General features: G+C 37.9%; 1 protein-coding gene across 3 annotated transcripts in view; it reads right to left on the bottom strand.

The window, feature by feature from the left end:
- The window catches only part of SMARCAD1 (SWI/SNF-related, matrix-associated actin-dependent regulator of chromatin, subfamily a, containing DEAD/H box 1), a 71,698-nt gene extending 59,421 nt beyond the window's left edge, over window positions 1–12,277 (bottom strand). For 2 of the 3 annotated variants that reach the window (XM_060115166.1, XM_060115181.1), the window contains exons 1-2: window positions 11,822–12,011; window positions 11,309–11,547 (exon numbers count right to left, since the gene is read on the bottom strand). In XM_060115166.1, the coding sequence (XP_059971149.1) occupies window positions 11,309–11,498 (190 nt within the window). In that variant the 5' untranslated portion in view covers window positions 11,499–11,547; window positions 11,822–12,011. Of the gene's footprint in view, window positions 1–11,308; window positions 11,548–11,821; window positions 12,012–12,154 lie in introns of those variants that run through there. The other variant, XM_060115172.1, reaches the window with a different exon arrangement.
- Between the last annotated feature and the right edge of the window lie 6,204 nt (window positions 12,278–18,481).

Genomic DNA, 18,481 nt, shown 5'->3' with positions numbered 1-18,481 from the left:
AAAAGAAAAGATAAAGATAAAAAGAAAAAATGTAAAGGAAGGAAAGTCATGCTATTAATAATGGACAATGTCAAAGTGTTAAACCTAAAAGGTACTTTTTAATAACAGAATTTATATCTACAATAAAAATATAACTAACATGTACAACTGCATTCTAATAATGAAATGAATAAACAATGCAGGATACATAAAGCAGAAAGTCAATAGAGACAAATATGAGGCTTTAACTCTCTTGTCTAAATTCTTAATAGAGAAGAGAGAACAAAAACAATTAAGATACAGAAAGATGTTTTTCAAACATTTTTGATTGGAACCCACTGTAAGAGACCCATTGTAGATTATGACCCTAAACACATCGATTGCTAGACAGACATATATAACTGAAACAAAGGTCTCAGAGGCTTTATTGTAAGTGATACTTTGATAATTTTCTATTTATTCTACTCCATTAAAAAAAGTTATATGCATTTAGTCAGGATACAAGAAACTGACTTTATGACATGTTTGTGATCCAGTTTGAAAAAAATGATATAAATAATAAAACGTTATTATTTGACATATAATTAAATCTACAGTTAGATTATGTCTCTTTTCAAGTACACTTAGAACTTTTACAGAAATTGTGTAGTAGGCAGAAAAGAAAATCTCAGTAAATTCATCAAAGAAGAAATACTACAGACCACATTCTCCTATCACAAAAAGTGAAACTGGAAGTAAATGTTAATAAGAACACTGAAGCAAAATTTCAGTCACTTGGAAATTAAAAAAACAAAAAAGAAAAGAAAAAGCAAAGAAACCACTTCTTTAAACTTTCAGGTTAAACTTTCTTCAACATTTTACTGAAGAAAAAACAACAGGGCTTCCCTGGTGGCGCAGTGGTTGAGAGTCCGCCTGCCGATGCAGGGGACACGGGTTTGTGTCCTGGTCCAGGAAGATCCCACATGCCGCATAGCGGCTGGGCCCGTGAGCCATGGCCGCTAAGCCTACGCGTCCGGAGCCTGTGCTCCGCAACGGGAGAGGCCACAACAGTGAGAGGCCCACGTACCACAAAAAAAGAAAACAAAACACAACAAAAACATACCAAAATCTACACTACAGGCATACCTTTTTTTACTGCACTTTGCAGATATTGTGCATTTTACAAACTGAAGGTTGGTGGCAACCCTGCATTGAGCAAGTTTACTGACACCATTTTGGTAGTAATTCTTGCAGTGTTTCTAACTTTTTCATTATTGTGATATCTGCTATGGTGATCTGTGGTCAATGATCTTTGATGTTACTACTGTAATTGTTTTGGGTGCCCAAACAGTGCCCATATAAGATGGCAAACTTAACTGATACACGTTATGTGTGTTCTGACTGTTCCACCAACCTGCCACTTCCTTCATCACTCTCCCTCTCTTCCAGCCTCCCTAGTCCTTTTTTTTTTTTTAATTTATTTATTTGGCTGAGCTGGGTCTTGGTTGTGGCACACAGGATCTTCTTGTGGCATGCAGGATCTTTAGTTGCAGCATGAGGAATCTTTAGTTGTGGCATGCGGGATGCAGTTCCCTGACCAGGGATCAAACCCGGGTCCCCTGCATTGGGAGAGTGGAGTCTTAACCACTGGACCACCAGGGAAGTCCCCAGCATCCCTATTCCTTAAAACACAACAATAAATTAGGCCAATTAGTAACCCTGCAATGTTCTCTAAGTATTCAAGTGAAAGGAAAAGTTGCACATCCCTCTCTTTCAAAAGCTAGAAATGATTAAGGTTAGTAAGAAGGCATGTCGAAAGCCAAGACAGGCCAAAAGCCAGGCCTCTTGCACCAGTTAGCCAAGTTGTGAATGCAAAGGAAAAGTTTTTGAAGAAAATTAAAAGTTCTCTTCCAGTGAACACACAAATAAGAAGCCAAACAGCCTTTTGCTTATATGGAGAAAGTTTTAGTGGCCTGGATAAAAGATTAAATCAGCCACAGCATTCCCTTAAGCCAAAGCCTAACCCAGAGCAAGGCCCCAACTCTTCCATTCTATGAAGGCTGAGAGAGGTGAGGAAGCTGCAGAAAAGAAGTTTGAAGCTAGCAGAGGTTGGTTCATAAGGCTGAAGAAGCTGTCTCCATAACATAGAAGTGCATGATGAAGCAGCAAGTGTTGATGTAGAGGCTGCAGCAAGATATCCAGAAGATCTAAGATAATTAATGAAGGTGGTTACACTAAAGAAGAGGTTTTCAATGTAAACCAAACAGCTTTCTAATGGAAGAAGATGCCATCTAGGACTTCCATAGCTAGAGAGGAGAAGTCAATGCCTGGTTTAAAGGACAAGTTGACTCTCCTGTTAAGGGCTAATGCAGCTGGTAACTTTAAGTTGAAGTCAATGCTAATTTACCATTCTGAAAATCCTAGGGCCCTTAAGAATTATGCTAAATCTACTCTGCCTGTGCTCTATAAATGGAAAAAAGTCTGGATGACAGCACATCTGTTTGTAACACCAAATACTGAATATATTAAACCCACTGTTGAGACCTACTGCTCGGAAAAAGATTCCTTTCAAAATATGACTGCTCATTGACAATGCACCCGGTCACTTAAGAGCTCTGATAGAGATGTACAATGAGATTGTTTTCATGTCTGCTAACACAACATCCATTCTGCAGCGCATGGATCAAGGACTTTTGACTTAAAAGTCCTATTATTTAAGAAATATTTTCCATAAGGCTACAGCTGCCATCAATAGCAATTTTTCTGATGGATCTGAGCAAAGTCAATTGAAAACCTTTTGGAAAGGAGTCACCATTCTAGATGCCATTAAGAACAGTTGTGATTCATGAGAAGAGGTCAAAATATCAAGCTAACAGGAGGTTGGAAGAAGCTGATTCCAACCCTCATGGATGACTTCAAGACTTCAGTGGAAGAATGAACTGCAGATGTTCTAGAATTACAAGTGGTGCCTTGGGACTTCCCTGGCAGTCCAGTGGTTAAGACTGAGCTTCTACTGCAGGGGGTTTGGGTTTGATCCCTGGTCGGGGAAATAATATCCCAATACTGCATGCAGAGCAGCCCCCTCAAAAAAAGAAAGAAAGAAAGAAAAAAAATTCAGGAGTGGCCCCTGAAGATGTGACTGAATTGCTGCAATCTCATGATAGAACTTTAATGGAGAAGTTGCTTCTTATGGATGAACAAAGGAAGGAGTTTTCTTGAGATGAAATCTACTCTTGGTGAAGATGCTGTGAAGACTGTTGACATAACAACAAAGGATTTAGAATACTACATAAACTTAGCTGATAAAGCAGTGACAAGGTTTGGAAGGACTGACTCCAACTCTGAAAGAAGTTCTGCTGTAGGTAAAATGTTACCAAACAGCACTGCACGCTATAGAGAAATCATTTGTGGAAGAAAGAATCAACTGATGCGGAAACGTCACTGTGGTCCTATTTTAAGAAGCTGCCATGGCCACCCCAGGCCTCAGCAACCACCACCCTGAGCAGTCAGCAGCCCTTAACATCGAGGCAAGACCCTCCCCCAGCAAAGACATTACAACTCACCAAAGGCTCAGATGATGGTTAAAAATTTTTAGCAATGAAGTTTCTTAATTAAGGTACGTACATTGTTTTTTTTTTAAGACAATGCTACTGCACACTTAAAAGACTATAGTATAAACATAACTTTTATATGCACTGGGAAACCAAAAAATTCATGTGACTTGCTTTACTGCGATACTTTATTGTGGTGGTCTGGAACCAAACCCGCAATATCTCTGAGGTATGCCTATAATGATGACATTTCAAATATAAGAAAAAGGATTTGTCAATAAATGGTTCTGGGATAAGTGACTAGTAAATGATAAATAATGAACAAAGGAGAAAACCGTATCACCTTTTCTTTAGCCCTTATAACAAACTCCAGATGAAAGTTAAGGTTTAAAAAAATTAAAAAAAACAACTCATATCCATCAGTGTGGCTACAAAAAAACACCCCAAAAAACAAAACAAAAAAACAGAAAATAACAAGTGTTGGCAAGGATGTGGAGAGAAACTGGACCCCTTGTGCACTGTTAGTGGGAATGTAAAATGGTGCAGCTACTGTGGAAAATATATGGTGGTTTCCTTTATGATCTAGCAATTCCGTTTCTGGGTGTATACCCAAAAGAACTGAAAGCAGGGTCTGGAAGAGATATTTGTATACTCATTTTCACAGCAGCATTATTCACAATAGCCCCAAAGTGAAAGCAACCCAAGTGTCATCCACAAATGAATAATAAAGAAAATGTAGGTATACATACAAGGAAATATTCTTCAGCCTTAAAAAGTGAGGAAATTCTGATACACGTTACAATGTGGATGAATCTTGAAGACATTAGAGAAAGTGAAATAAGGCAGTAACAAAAGACTGCCACTTTTTGGCATGATTCCACTTTTATAATGTACCTAGGGTAGTCAAGTACATAGAGACAGAAGATGTAAGGGTGATTGCTGGGGGTAAGAAGGAATTGTTTAAGGGGTAAAGAGTTTCAGTTTTGCAAGATGAAAAGAGTTCCAAAGATTGGGTGTACAACAATGTGAATGTACTTAACCCTCTTTGACCTGTACACTTAAAACTAGTTATTGCATATTTTATGTGTGTACATTTTACTACAATTAAGAAGAAAATTAACACAGATGTGATAGAAGAAAATATGGATGAATATATTTATAATGTGGTGGTAGGGAATGGCTTTCTTTTACCAAATCTTTTACCAGGTCAGATCAGGACCTAAAACCCATAAGCCTTGAAAAAGATGAACAAACTGACCATATAAAAATGTAAAACTTCTCTGTCACAAACAACAAACAGAATTAAAAGAATAAAAAAAATGTATAAATCATTTATTAGAAAATGAGAAAAAGGAACACAGAAAAAGTTCAAATTGCTAATAACATTTATGAAAACATACTTAACCTTTAAAATAAAGAATAAAAATAATGCAATTTAATTGCTTATTAGCCCTTTAAAGATTAAAAATGTTTGCAATATTTTAGCCTGGTATGAAAAAGCAGACATCTCAAAACCAAGCTGCAGTGTGGTGCAAACTGGTAAAACTTCTGTGTAGGGTGATTTGGCAGTTACTAAAATATTACTCATATTCCCTCTAATTTGACAATTCTATTTCCCAGAATTCTTCCACAGATTGTACAGAGGCAAAAATATTTATTCAAAAGGATGGTCACTACAGCATTCTTTTAACAACAAAAAGAAGAAATAAACCAAAACAACCAATGTCTATAAACAGGAAACTACATGAATTATAATACATCTGTGTATAATAAGATACACTGTGGTCACTAAAAAAAATTGAAGTACAGTATATTTTATATGAACTGACATGGAGAGTATAAAAAAATCTACTTTTTAGTTAATAGTGAGTTGCATTACGATATGTATGTACATAATACTATTTTATCTAAAAAAAAAAAAAGCTAGAATATATACAGGCCGGAAAAAAATACAAAAGAATAAATACCAACACTAAACGAGGATTACAGAAGAGTCTCTCTTCATTACATACTGTTGTAATCATTTAATTCTTTTATATAACATTTTATTTTGAAGAAAATAGCCAAGCATGGAAAGTAAAAAGGTAGAGAAGGAAAACACAAACAAAAAATGTACATTTAAAATGTACTTAAGGGTTTCCCTGGTGGCACAGCGGTTGCGAGTCCGCCTGCCGAAGCAGGGGACACGGGTTTGTGCCGCGGTCCGGGAGGATCCCACATGCCGCAGAGCGGCTGGGCCCGTGAGCCATGGCCGCTGAGCCTGAGCGTCCGCGGCCTGTGCTCCGCAACGGGAGAGCCCACAACAGTGAGAGGCCTGCGTACGGCCAAAAAAAAAAAAAAAAAAAAAAAAAGTACTTAAGACATTTAGACTCACTGTACTTTCTATTAGAACAATCGAGCACTAACCCTTTTACCAATTATTGTTTTTCAACTAACACTAATAGAAACCAAAATTTCTATCCAAAGATATAATGATGATTCACATCTTGGCCACACACACTTTAAAAGGACTGAGGAATACCTGATGGTTACAGATCATAAGGCTAAAATGGTATATTCAGCTTCATCATTCAAAGGATCTTATCCATTTTACAGCTTGCAAGGACTTCAGAGAACATCTAGACGAAGGAAGTGAAATCCAAAAACGATAATGTCTTAATCAAGATCATACCATCCGTAAGTGGCAGAGCATTGCTCTCTGGAAATCTTTTTTGATAACAGGTATAATTTAAACCTTTTTCTCTCACTTATTAACAATGGCTACTTTCTACATGACAACCACATCTAAAGAGCAACCGCTTTAGAAGACTGAATATATTTTATCAAGAAAAGAAATTCTTCAAGCATATACTGAAACTTTCCTCCAACCCAACCTCATAATAACCTATGAACCCATCTATTTTTCTCTTTCACTCCCCCTCCCCTGGATAAAATGTGTCTTTATTCCAAGTTAAATAGTCCAGCTATGTGCACACTCCCATCCCCTTGATGTCTTTCTTCAGATACCTCCCTTCCCTCATCCTTTTCCTCTCCCCTAGCTTCTTCCCCTTGGATGCTCAATTTTCAACATTCCTCAAACATCTTTTCTTGATATTGCTTCCCCGTCAAGCTGTTTCTCTCTTTCCCGTCTTGGAAGAGTAGTCTTCACTTCCTCAGCTTTCTACTGAAACTGCTAAAGGTCAACAGGAACTTTAATTTCCAAGGAAAGTGGTCTCTCATCAGGTCCAACTGGACCTCTCTGCAACATCTGAAACGGTTCACTATACACCACCCTGGACACTCTCCTATCTTCCACTTCCAGGGCATTATCATTTTCTAGGACTGTTCTAGTCATCCTTCATATCTTTCATTGGTTCCCCTTCCTCTGTCCATCATTAAATATTGATGCTTCTTACCACGTATCTTGCTTAGGACATTTTTTGGTAACTACCACAAGGATGGCTCCCAAGTTGATTTCTCAGATTCCGACCACTCTCCGAGCTCCAAACTCCAATGTTCAACCCTCTACTAGACCTTGCTACTGACATATAAGAAGTAACCCAAATTCAACATGCTTTGGTGTCTTCCTCCTAATCCTACTGCCTAATTCAGTTGACAGTGCCAATCATTCAGCTGTCCAAGCAAGGAACATGTGAGTTACCTTTAAATCCTCCACATTTAACTGATCATCAAATACCATCAAATAAATATCATATAAAACTTCCCTAAACTGCCTCCTTTGTCATCCCTACTGTCATTTCCCTACAGTTAGGCTTCAATTATGGCAACATCTTCATTAATGTTTTTCCCATACCGACATGCTCTGTATTGTGTGCCAAATAAAGTCCATCCTCCCTGGCACAGCATATATAGGCCCCTCCCAACCCAGCAGTTTTTGTTTCTAAATCTTTTCAGCTTCATCTATACTGCCCTACACCTCCTCTTCCCTAGATAACCTCACCTATTCCATTTACATACCACACTCCAAGGCAACATATATTGCCATCCCTAGTTCACTGAATAAGCAATGAGTCATTGCTTAGGGTCCACACAAAGTCATCTCTCTATGACTTTTCCCGATCCTCTACAGAAGGAAGGGATAATTTAATCACTGTGAATCAGACTGTGGTTCTACACTGCTTAATATCTTCCCTTATTATGAGTTACCACATTGTGCTATTTTACCTATATATATTTACATGTCCTTTCTTCTTGGTATCCTTTGAGGATCATGCTTAGCTCAACTTTTTATTCTTTACGCATAAAACATAGCAGGTTCTCTCCTCTTACACTCATTTGTCATTGCTTTATTCTCTCCAAACCTGCTATGCTTCCAGAAAAGTCAAATAAAAAAAGAGAAATAAAGTGTAAGTAATAACCATTGATAATTCTGGGCACTGTGAGAGTAAAATAAATCTAGGCAGGGGGAGGTGACCACAGGTTAAGTGTATGCCCTCATATCCAAAGGCTGGATTAAGGGAGCCTGGCCTATATCAAAAGTAGTTTCAAGTATCCATGGCTAAAGAATGACTGATGGCTACGGCACTGTTTCAAGATCATAAAGAGGAGGAGGAATATTTTAAAAATGTGTACAAAGGACTAATACCACCTAATCATCATCCAAAGCACCTTCTTTCAACACATATTTACTGAGGGCCTACTATACACCAGTCAGTCACTGTTCTGAGCAATGGGGATGGATAGATGAACAAGGTCTTTGCTCTTACAGATCTTATATTCGAATAAGGGAGACACATATATAATGCAGTGTATATAGAAAAATACAGTACAGTAAAAGGGGGGGAGGGGGGTGGTTGCTACTTCAGAGAGTGGTCAAGAAAAGACCTTCTAGAAAAGGGTAACACTTCACTAGGCCCTAATGGAACAAAGCAGAGTCACAAGCAGATATCAACAGAAAGCGTCTTGGAGGCAGATGGAAGAGCAAATGGGAAAAGGAACGACTGAATGGGGTTTGGCGTATTCAAGGAACAGTGTATCTGTGGCACAGTAACTGAAGGAGAGGGGTAGGAAATTAAATCTTAACTCATATTAGGTAAAATAATAGGATTAACTGAAAAAGAGTGATTACAGGTAATTTTAACCATATACAATTTCTGTCCTATAAGCTGACTTAGACCCTAAAACTATTTTAAATAAACAAATATAGCATCATCCCACAAAATAACAGAATAAGTTACTAGTTGATGATAAAGAAAGTAAGGTCAATATTCATATCCCACTGACAATTTCCCAATGTCCATATCCAGTGTAATCTTAAATCCAACTTGTGTCTTGACCTCCACACAGGCCCAATGCGCAATTCAGCATCTCCCTCCCCCATGCTAAGTTAAGCTGCATTTGGTCTACTGCTAAATTGAGGGCAGGACCTTTGATTCTCATTTGAATTTTTATTTTTTCCTTTTTTTTTTTTTTTTTTTTTTTTTTTTGCGGTACGCGGGCCTCTCACTGTTGTGGCCTCTCCCGTTGTGGAGCACAGGCTCCGGACGCGCAGGCTCAGTGGCCATGGCTCACGGGCCCAGCCGCTCCGCAGCATGTGGGATCCTCCCAGATCGGGGCACGAACCCGCGTCCCCCACATCGGCAGGCGGACCCTCAACCACTGCGCCACCAGGGAGGCCCCTCATGTGAATTTTTAAAGGCATGCCCAACGTCTTACCTATTCTAATGTACAGAACTACCTTTTTTCCCCCTCAATCACTTAAACTAAAATTCTTAACATGCATTTTTATCTCACTCCTACACAACGACCTAATTGTAAAATCTTGCCCTTTCTTACTGTGATCTCTCATACCTCGTTCTTCTCTATCTGTACTGCCATCATTAAGTCTGGACTATGAGAGATTCCTAAATGATTTCTCTCTCTTTAAACTCTACCCTTTAACAATACATAGTACTCATAACTGCTAGACTGATTGTTTTTACAGAACAAGATTCTTTCATCATTTTGCCCTTCTACTTTTGCATGGATCTACAATGTAAAGTCTCAACTTTGCCTTCGTTTTCAAGATTCTCAAAAATCCACAGGATCAATTACAATAATCTTTTCCAAAAGCAAGGCTCTCTATTCCTGGTAGGATGAACCCTCACCATTCCTGAAAAAAACCTGACTTCCATATTTCCCAAGTGTCATCAAGACTGACCATAGGATTTCTAAAGACAATCTCAATTTTAAGAGTAATTTATGTATGAAAAGTCCCAATAAAGAAAGATGGAGTGAAGTCTCCTTAGGAAAAAAAGAGGAACGCAGAAAAACACCTTCTGATTTGAAAAAGCAATTAAAAATTTCACATTACTAATATTGATAAATAACTAAAACATTTCATTGAATTCCAGTTTACAAAGTGCTTTTATTTTAGAGGTGAAAAAATTGTGGATCTCAGATAATCTAAGTGACTTGCCCAACGTCCCATTTAACTAAAATGACGAAGCAGAGGCTTCCAAGGACTCAAAATCCCATGCCTACACCCTGGCCTTCCCTGCCCTAACTACATAAGAAACAGATTAAAATATTTACTGTTAAAATATTAAAGTACCTGGATGTTTAGACATTAACCACAGCACGTTATGCAAACCAAATATCTGCTCAAAGAATGCACACAGGGATGTCACTCCAGTGCTTAAATCCTCCAGTGGTTTGAAATCAGGTAAGCTCAAAACTCTTCAGATAAACAAAGCCTCTCACGATTTGACTTCTAATTATCACTTAACCCAACCTACCAAATTGTTCCACCATGTTCCAATTACACCAAAGTATTTAAAAATATTATTCTAATGATTACTTGTAGGGACTCTGCCCTCACTGCTACATTTAAGTAGAAGAGTAGCAGACAAAATGGGGATATCAAAGGTGAAGACATATATTACCAATTCTGAAATTTAAAAGCTGCTTGTGAAATACTGAGTTTTGCACTAAAAAAAGGTATTACTGAATTAAACACTAAAATATAACTTGGAATTAGACTGCTTGGATTTGAGCTCTGGTTCTACGAACTTGCTAACAATTTAACCTCCCTGGGGCTCACTTCTGCAAAATGTGGATAATAATATCTTATAAGCTTGTTGTACAAATTAAATGAGAGGATGTGAAGCACTCACCGCTATGCCTAAAACACAGTAAAAGATCAAATATATTCTAATCGTTAACTGCTCGAAGAACATAGATTAAGATGGGAATGCTAATATTTGGCTCCTTCTCCAACCCTACTGTCCGTGACAACTAGCTGAAGAGGTTTAAAATGGTTCATTCACCATGAAGAATACCAATTATTCATTTGCACTTTGGAGAGCTCCAGGAAGTCAGGTGGTTGGCAAAATCTGAACGTGATCTGCTCTTCATCTGCTCATAGAGGCTGTGTTCAGGCACCTTGAATAAAGTCTAACTCACAGCAGGTGATCAATGTTTTTTGGAGAAATACTGGAATGAATGTAAACGTCTGGCAGTAACATCCTCAAAGTGTATCATAGGACTGACTCACCGAGTTCTTCCTCCCTTAGCTACCACTCTGACCTAAATTCTGATTTTAGCTTCCATCATTGGGCCATAATCTAAGAACTCCCAAAAAAGCGGAACAACTATGGAAGGATAATCAGTTGGAGGTACATGGTGCCTTTGGCAGTCCCAAAGCTGTATGTAAAAGGGCATGGTGAAGGACAATGCATCAGTATGTATGACATCAAGCACAAAAATTAGAAGCTCTTCTGCCTTTCTTCTTAAAAAAACAAAAAAGAAAACCTCAAAAAACAAACGAAAAAACCTCTCTATCTCTTGATGCTGTATCAATTTGCAACACTGTAACTCACCTGTTTTTTCAGTTATATCTGAGTCAGGGGTGCCTGCCCTGCTAACTTCCCCTTCAGCATTCTCCTCTTCAGCACTAAGAGAAATTGGTGAAGAAGGGCCAGGCAGGGAGGGCTGAGGGGTTGCTTCGGGCGCCTCCTCAATCTTATTCCTTTTCTCAAAGCGAAAACGGTCCAGGTTGAAAAGATTCATATTGGTAGAAACCACCACCTCGTGGGGATGGGAGCTTTAAATGAACTATCTGCAGGGAGAAAACAAAAAGAGGCCATGAAATCAATATAAAATACAAAGCCACAGCAGTTCATCCCGAAGGCAATTAAGAGCCCGCAAACATGTCAGTGGCTCAGGATGACTATTATGGCTGCGCCTCATTGTTAGGCCACAACAATCAGGTGGACACGGGTATCCTTTTAAAATTTTCCATTGCTCTTTTCACTCCCCTTCGTTTCCCACCCCCCCCACCTCGCCCCTCCTTCCTCGAACCACACGCTGATCCTCGTGCAACCTCCTCTTACCCCAGCACGCGCAGGCACGTTCCCCACGCTAACCCCCTGCGGGCGGCGCGCCCGCCCACAGTGAGAGGCTCCCTGCACTACGATGCTCCCTGCCTCGAAAAAGGACGTGCCAAGGCCCGTGCCTCGACACTGCGGGGACACAAAGGGGCCAAAGGAGGGGAGCGGCGGAGGCCGTGCTGGCGGGCACCCGCCCGGAAGTTGACGCGGCGCGATCCCAGCTGAGAGGAAGCTGATAGGATCAAGCAAACACAGGGAAGGTTCAGAAGTGGGAGTGTGCTGCGGCACCTCTTTTAACGCTCGCTCGCTCCTTATCACTCTTCCCTTAGTACTTACGGTCTTGCAGCCTCGGTGCACTGTAACAAAGGTTGAAAAGCGAAAATAATTCCTGGCGCGGAGCGACGGTAGCCGGGCCGGGACCTTCTAAAACGGAACGGAGAAGCCTAATGAGCGCGTAGTGATGACGGAATACGCAGCCTAAGCTTTTCTCTTCCCCAGCGACGTGTGAGTGGAAAGTGTCTAGGCGCGCGCTGTTGTCATGGTAACCAATACCCGCCTCTTTGCCCTGGGAGCTTGCTTGCGGCCTGTTTCTTCAGGTTAGCCAGAAAGTTGTTAAATAGAACAATAATAAATAGCACAATGACAATATATAGCCTAATAAGAATATTTAATATAATATATGATATATTACAATCTATAATATTTACATAATGTGTCGACAGTATAACACCATTGTTCTAAAGCCTTTACGTATAATCTCAAGAAGGCTGTTTTTATAAAATAAGGAAACTGAGGCCTGCAGATGTTAAGTAGTTAATTTAGTAATGAGGAAAACCCAGGTATGTTGAGCTTCAAAGCGTATGAACTGCCTCCGCACTGTTGGCTGGATTGTTCCTAGAGTGGAATATGACAATTAATTCCCATATCTTTTTTTTTTTTTAAGATGTTGGGGGTAGGAGTTTTTATTAATTAATTAATTTATTTTTGCTGCGTTGGGTCTTCGTTTCTGTGTGAGGGCTTTCTCTAGTTGCGGCAAGCGGGGGCCACTCTTCATCGCGGTGTGCGGGCCTCTCACTATTGCGGCCTCTCTTGTTGCGGAGCACAGGCTCCAGACACGCAGGCTCAGTAGCTGTGGCTCACGGGCCTAGTTGCTCCGCGGCATGTGGGATCTTCCCAGACCAGGGCTTGAACCCGTGTCCCCTGCATCGGCAGGCGGACTCCCAACCTCTGCGCCACCAGGGAAGCCCCTAATTCCCATATCTTAATGGAAATATTACATGAAGAATATTTCCTCTCTTTGTTCTAACATTAAACAGGCAATTTTTTGAGTCATAATTTGATCCACTGGTTGGCATTTACCTTGAAGAAGAACTACTACAAGTAATTATTCTGCCAAATACATTGGTCACTGTAAACTCAAATTAGCACTCTGTTTATAAATCAGTGTTTTGAATTGCAGAACACGAACCCACAATTTTATCACATGTGGGCATGCTTATAAAATTAAATGTATAGGCCCATAAAATTCAGGATCAACGATTGAACAATTGGGATTTACATTGTACCTATCTTTAATATCCCATGAAATGCCCTAGATTTATGCATGCATGTTAAATTATGTGATCAAAGGATACATCAACTTATAAATAGTAAAGTATTTTTGGTATTGAAAAATATTTGCTTTAAGATCTGCTCCCTTAGCCACTTTCAAATATGCAATACAGTATCATTAACTGTAGTCACCATGCTGTACGTGTAATAGAAAAAAAGGAATATTTGCTTTATATTCAGAAAGATCTGGCATTGAAAATGGATTCCATTAGCTGAATGACTTTGAGCAAATTGTATATAACATCTCTAAGTCTCACTTTCCCCATCTTTTAATTGTGGTTGATGATACGGTTGACCTCTTCTCTTAGGGCAATTTTCTGCAGCACTCCTAACTCCTTGACATTTTGTAGAGCTGGGACAAGAGTGGAAATGGAGACCCACATACCATATATCTAAATGTTTAAACATTATAAATACAAGAGCTAACAAAATGTAAAATTATAATATGTTCATTCTATCATCCTTATTTGAAAATGACCTGGAAAGCAAGGCTGAGTTTAGAATTCCTATGTGTCAGAATGTGGGAAATTCAAAGAGCATTGGTTGGCACATGTATCCTGTCTTCCCTGTGTCACCTCCTCCCACTTAGTTTGATACCATTGGAGGCCTTGTGTTCATGCATATGGACACCCACCTCAAATGTCCAAATCTGACCCTGCCTAGGGTTGGCATATTTTGTAAAATGTATGCTGTGTTAAATTTGAATTTTAGATAAACAACTAATACTTTTTTAGTATAATTATGTCCCATGCAATATTTGGAACTTATTCATACTGAACAGTTATGTGTTGTTTGTTTGAAATTCAAATTTAACAAAGTATCCTGTATTAAATTTGGCAAACCTACTCCCACCCCACTGCTCCGTCACCTCTTTGACCTAGGTGCCTTTTTGCTACATGTTGGGTCTAAGGATATAGATACTAGAAGCAATATTGGCCCTCAGCAGAAAAGACCTGGGGAAAAAAATCACTGTTAGCCATTTTGGAGCCTTATGAGCAGAGAATTTTGAGAGCCAGGTACTCAAAAGCATTCACCCCCTGCCCCAGGAACTGACTTTATTATTTTAACAAACCTGTATGTTTATTTTAAGGAGTAAAATATTCATTAGGTATGTGAGTTTTGCTGAAGTTTTTGGTTCATTCTCACCAACTATGGTCATGACTATTTAATTATTTTTTTATGTTTATCTTTTGTTTTTTTAAAACTTTTTTTTAATTTTTAATTTTTAATTGAAGTATAGTTGATTTATAAGTGCATTAGTTTCTGGTGTACAGCAAAGTGATTCAGTTATACATGTGTGTGTGTATTTATATATATATTCTTTTTCAGATTATTTTCCCTTATAGGTTATTACAAAATGTGGAGTACAGTTTTCTGTGTTATGCAGTAGGTCCTTGTTGGTTATCTATTTATATGTAGCTTTATATGTGTGTATATATATATATATATATATATATATATATATATATATATATATATATAAAATGAAATTTACAGCAACATGGATGGACCTAAAGATTATCATACTAAGTAAAGTAAGCCAGACAGAGAAAGACAAATATCATATGATATCACTTATGTGTGGAATCTAAAAAAAAATGATATGATACAAAAGAACTTATATATGAAACAGATCCACAGATGTAGAAAACAAACTTATGGTTACCAAAGCGGAAAAATAGGGGGAGGGGTAAATTAGGAGTTTGGGATTAACGTATACACACTACTATCAAAAGCATTTTTTAAACATCAAGGCACAGGTTCTGAGTAAACATCTCCCTCACAGATTCCTTGCCCTTCGGGACTGGATGTAGCTGAAAAAGAGCCAAATTGAGCCCTGTAAAGCACTAGGTCCAGTATAGGAAGCATTCTCTCCCAGTTCTAAGTGTGGGGTGTTTCTGCAGCATTCATTGACCTGGGAGAATTACAATGATGATCCAAGATTGGGAGTTTGATTGATGATGGATCAAAAGATTAAGAGAGTATATAACAAAGTAACACAGACTGCCATAACGAAGTACCACAGACTGGGTGGCTTGCACAACAGAAGTTTATTTTCTTACAACTCTGAAGGCTAGAAGTCCAGTTTCAAGGTGTTGGCAGTGTTGGTTTCTTCTGAAGATCATGAGGGAAGGATCTACTCTAAGCCTCTCACTTTGGCTTATAGATGGCTGTCTTCTCCCCAACTTTACATAGTCTTCCGTCTGTACTTGTCTGTGTACAAGTTTCTTTTTTTAAGAAGGACGCATCCTATTGGATTAGGGCCCACTTAATGACCATACTTTAACTTAATTACGTTTAGATAGGTTTAAAGAGCCTATCTCCAAGTGTAGTCACATTCTGAGATACTGGGGGTTAGAATTTCAACATATGAATTTGGTGTGGGGGGAGGGGGATGGAGACACAATGTATCTTGTAACAGGCACAAGAGAGTGGAAGGACTCTCTATTTGGACCTGAAATCTTCTTCTAGAATGATAGCAGGAGTTGGGGCTGAAAACCAGTCCTCTGATTTTTCTTCTTTCTGACCCTAAATATGGTCATTCTCCAAAGTTCAGTCCTTGGTCCTCTGCTTGTCTCACTCTGCTCTTTCCCAGAGTGGTCTGATTATGGTGGTGACTAATTTGCCAAATCTTACTCAACTATAGACTTAAAAGAAGTTAATCTTCCTGTTTATAAATTATAACTCAGTAAACATAACAATTTTTAAAAAGTGACTATAAACATTTAATTATTGATATGGAAGAAAAATTTGAAAACCACCTTCCCTCCTAGAATGCGTAGGAAAAAAACAAAGAGATGAAATCAATAAGATTTAAAGAAGTGATAAATACAAGAGTCAGAAGACTGAGAAACAACCTTTGATTAATTAATATAATCAAAGAAAATGACCAGAATAAATAATGAAATATATAATAGAAAATGTTCAGGAGTTTTCATTAGTCTGCAAGTGAAAGAGTGCATTGGGTTCAAGACAGTAGCAATTAAAAGAGACTATCTACTAAAAATATCCTAAAGAATTCTTTTTTAATTTCAAGAATTAAAAACGATGTCTTACAAGCATTTTTTTTTCACCATAAAACCCCCTACAGCCTACAAAGGGACAAAAAAAATCAGTCAAAAACTTGTTCGTTAAACTAAATGCCTGAAGGTAATTATGCAGTATCTACAAAGGTTTGAGGGAAAAGATTGGGACTCAGTAATTTTCTAGATCTCATATATATTATTAATTTATGCAAGAAAAAAATTTCAAATTTTATTTCTTGGGAATACATCTTCCTTAAAATGCTCCTAAAGACATAAATCCAGCTGACAGGTTAAAAAAAATGAAGGTTTCAAGAATGGACAGTTCATGGTGTAAAAGTATTCTGTTGAGACTAAAGACAGTTAGGACTTAATAATTATAAATATGGTGTACTAGTCCACTTTTTGTTGCATAACCACTACAAAATTTTAGTTGCATAAAACAATAAGCTTGATTGGCTAATGTGGCTCAACTTCAGGCTACAATAACTGTCTGCAAGTAGTACATACTCAGTAAATACTTGTTGAGTGAGTTAAAGATATTAATAACTAGACCAAATGTCTAAGCATACAGATAACCAGAAATAAATTTTAAAATAAGCTGAGTATCTTCAAAATGATACATGCCATGGAAGAACAACATGAACCAGAGTTTACAAATCTCAGGAAAGAGGTGACATACCTCAAGAAAGGAAGAGAAGTAAAAGAAAAAAAAATATTAGAAAGGTAGATTAAACTGGTTGTAACACATAGATAAACAAACATAACAGATAATGCCTTAAGAGGAATAGAGGGTGAAAAGGATTAAAAAAACTAAAACTAAAAATATACAGGCCAATATATTTCAAGAGAAAATAATAAATATTGAAGATAAATGAAGAAGATCCAACATAATTATAATTGAAGTCACTACAGAAGGAAACCAAAGCAAAGATGTGGACGAAATAACTCAAAACTATAATTCAAAAAACATTTCCTGAAAATTACAAGGATTTGAAACTATGTATTGAAAGAGTACATCATTTACCTAAGAATATCAACCCAGATGGCCAACACCAAGACATATTCTAGTAAAATTTAGACTTTAAAGAAAAATTTTAAATATTCCTTGAACATTTAGACAGAAGCAAGCAAGTGACCTATAAGGGAGAGAAAATTATATTATAGACACACTTTTAACAGCAAGTCTTCATGCCAGAAGAAAATGGAGTATTGTATTTAGGATGCTCATGGAAATAAAATGTGACCCAAGAATTTTATATTCAGCAAAAATGCCTTTCAAATATAAAGACACAGGTAAGCTATCAACGTCATGCCAGAACTCTGTGGATATTGTTCTCTTGAGCACTCCTGAAGAATCTGTTAGAAAATGAGCTTCATAAAACCAAAATGTCAATAGAGACAATGAAGTGAGGACAGATATCAAGCACTAACTACATAGTTATTTATAGAACAAAGACAATATGAAGTTTCAAAGGCAAAGAGTATAGTATTTAATGGCTGTATGATCTGTCAATGCATACCTCTTAAAATGGGGAGAGAATGGTAGGAACATATGAAAAAAATACTTTTTTAGCTTTTTAGTAATTGTATTGCAGTAAGTGTATTAGTATTAGACTGTTATGTGTATATTATTGGGTAAAGCAAATGAATAACTCTATCATTTCCTGTTTCTTTGAGAACCAGAACCCTCAAGTAGAAGAAAGGAGCTAAATGTGTTAGAGGTTAGAGTGCAAATCCTAGAGTGCAGAGTGGTCCTTTATTTGAACTGAAAATATCTGTAGGAACTTATGAGGTTTGATACACACTATATATATATAAATGCATTGTATGTGGGTTTCCTATTTGTGTTCACTGGAAAGGCCTAGGAACTGATTAGGCTAATACATATCCCTACCTCCAAGACTGTGGTCTTGAAATATCATTTACCACTAAAGGAAACCAGGACTTTTTGGAAAAGGGACAGATTCCAGTCTGGGACAGGAAATGTACAGAATGAGCCTGGAATGTCTTCATATACCAAAAAGCA

Source organism: Mesoplodon densirostris, chromosome 1, assembly GCF_025265405.1.
Source record: "Mesoplodon densirostris isolate mMesDen1 chromosome 1, mMesDen1 primary haplotype, whole genome shotgun sequence".
In the NCBI taxonomy this organism is placed as follows: domain Eukaryota; kingdom Metazoa; phylum Chordata; class Mammalia; order Artiodactyla; family Ziphiidae; genus Mesoplodon; species Mesoplodon densirostris.
Note: the sequence above shows the minus strand (reverse complement) of the source record. Positions and strands in the feature narration are given on the sequence as shown.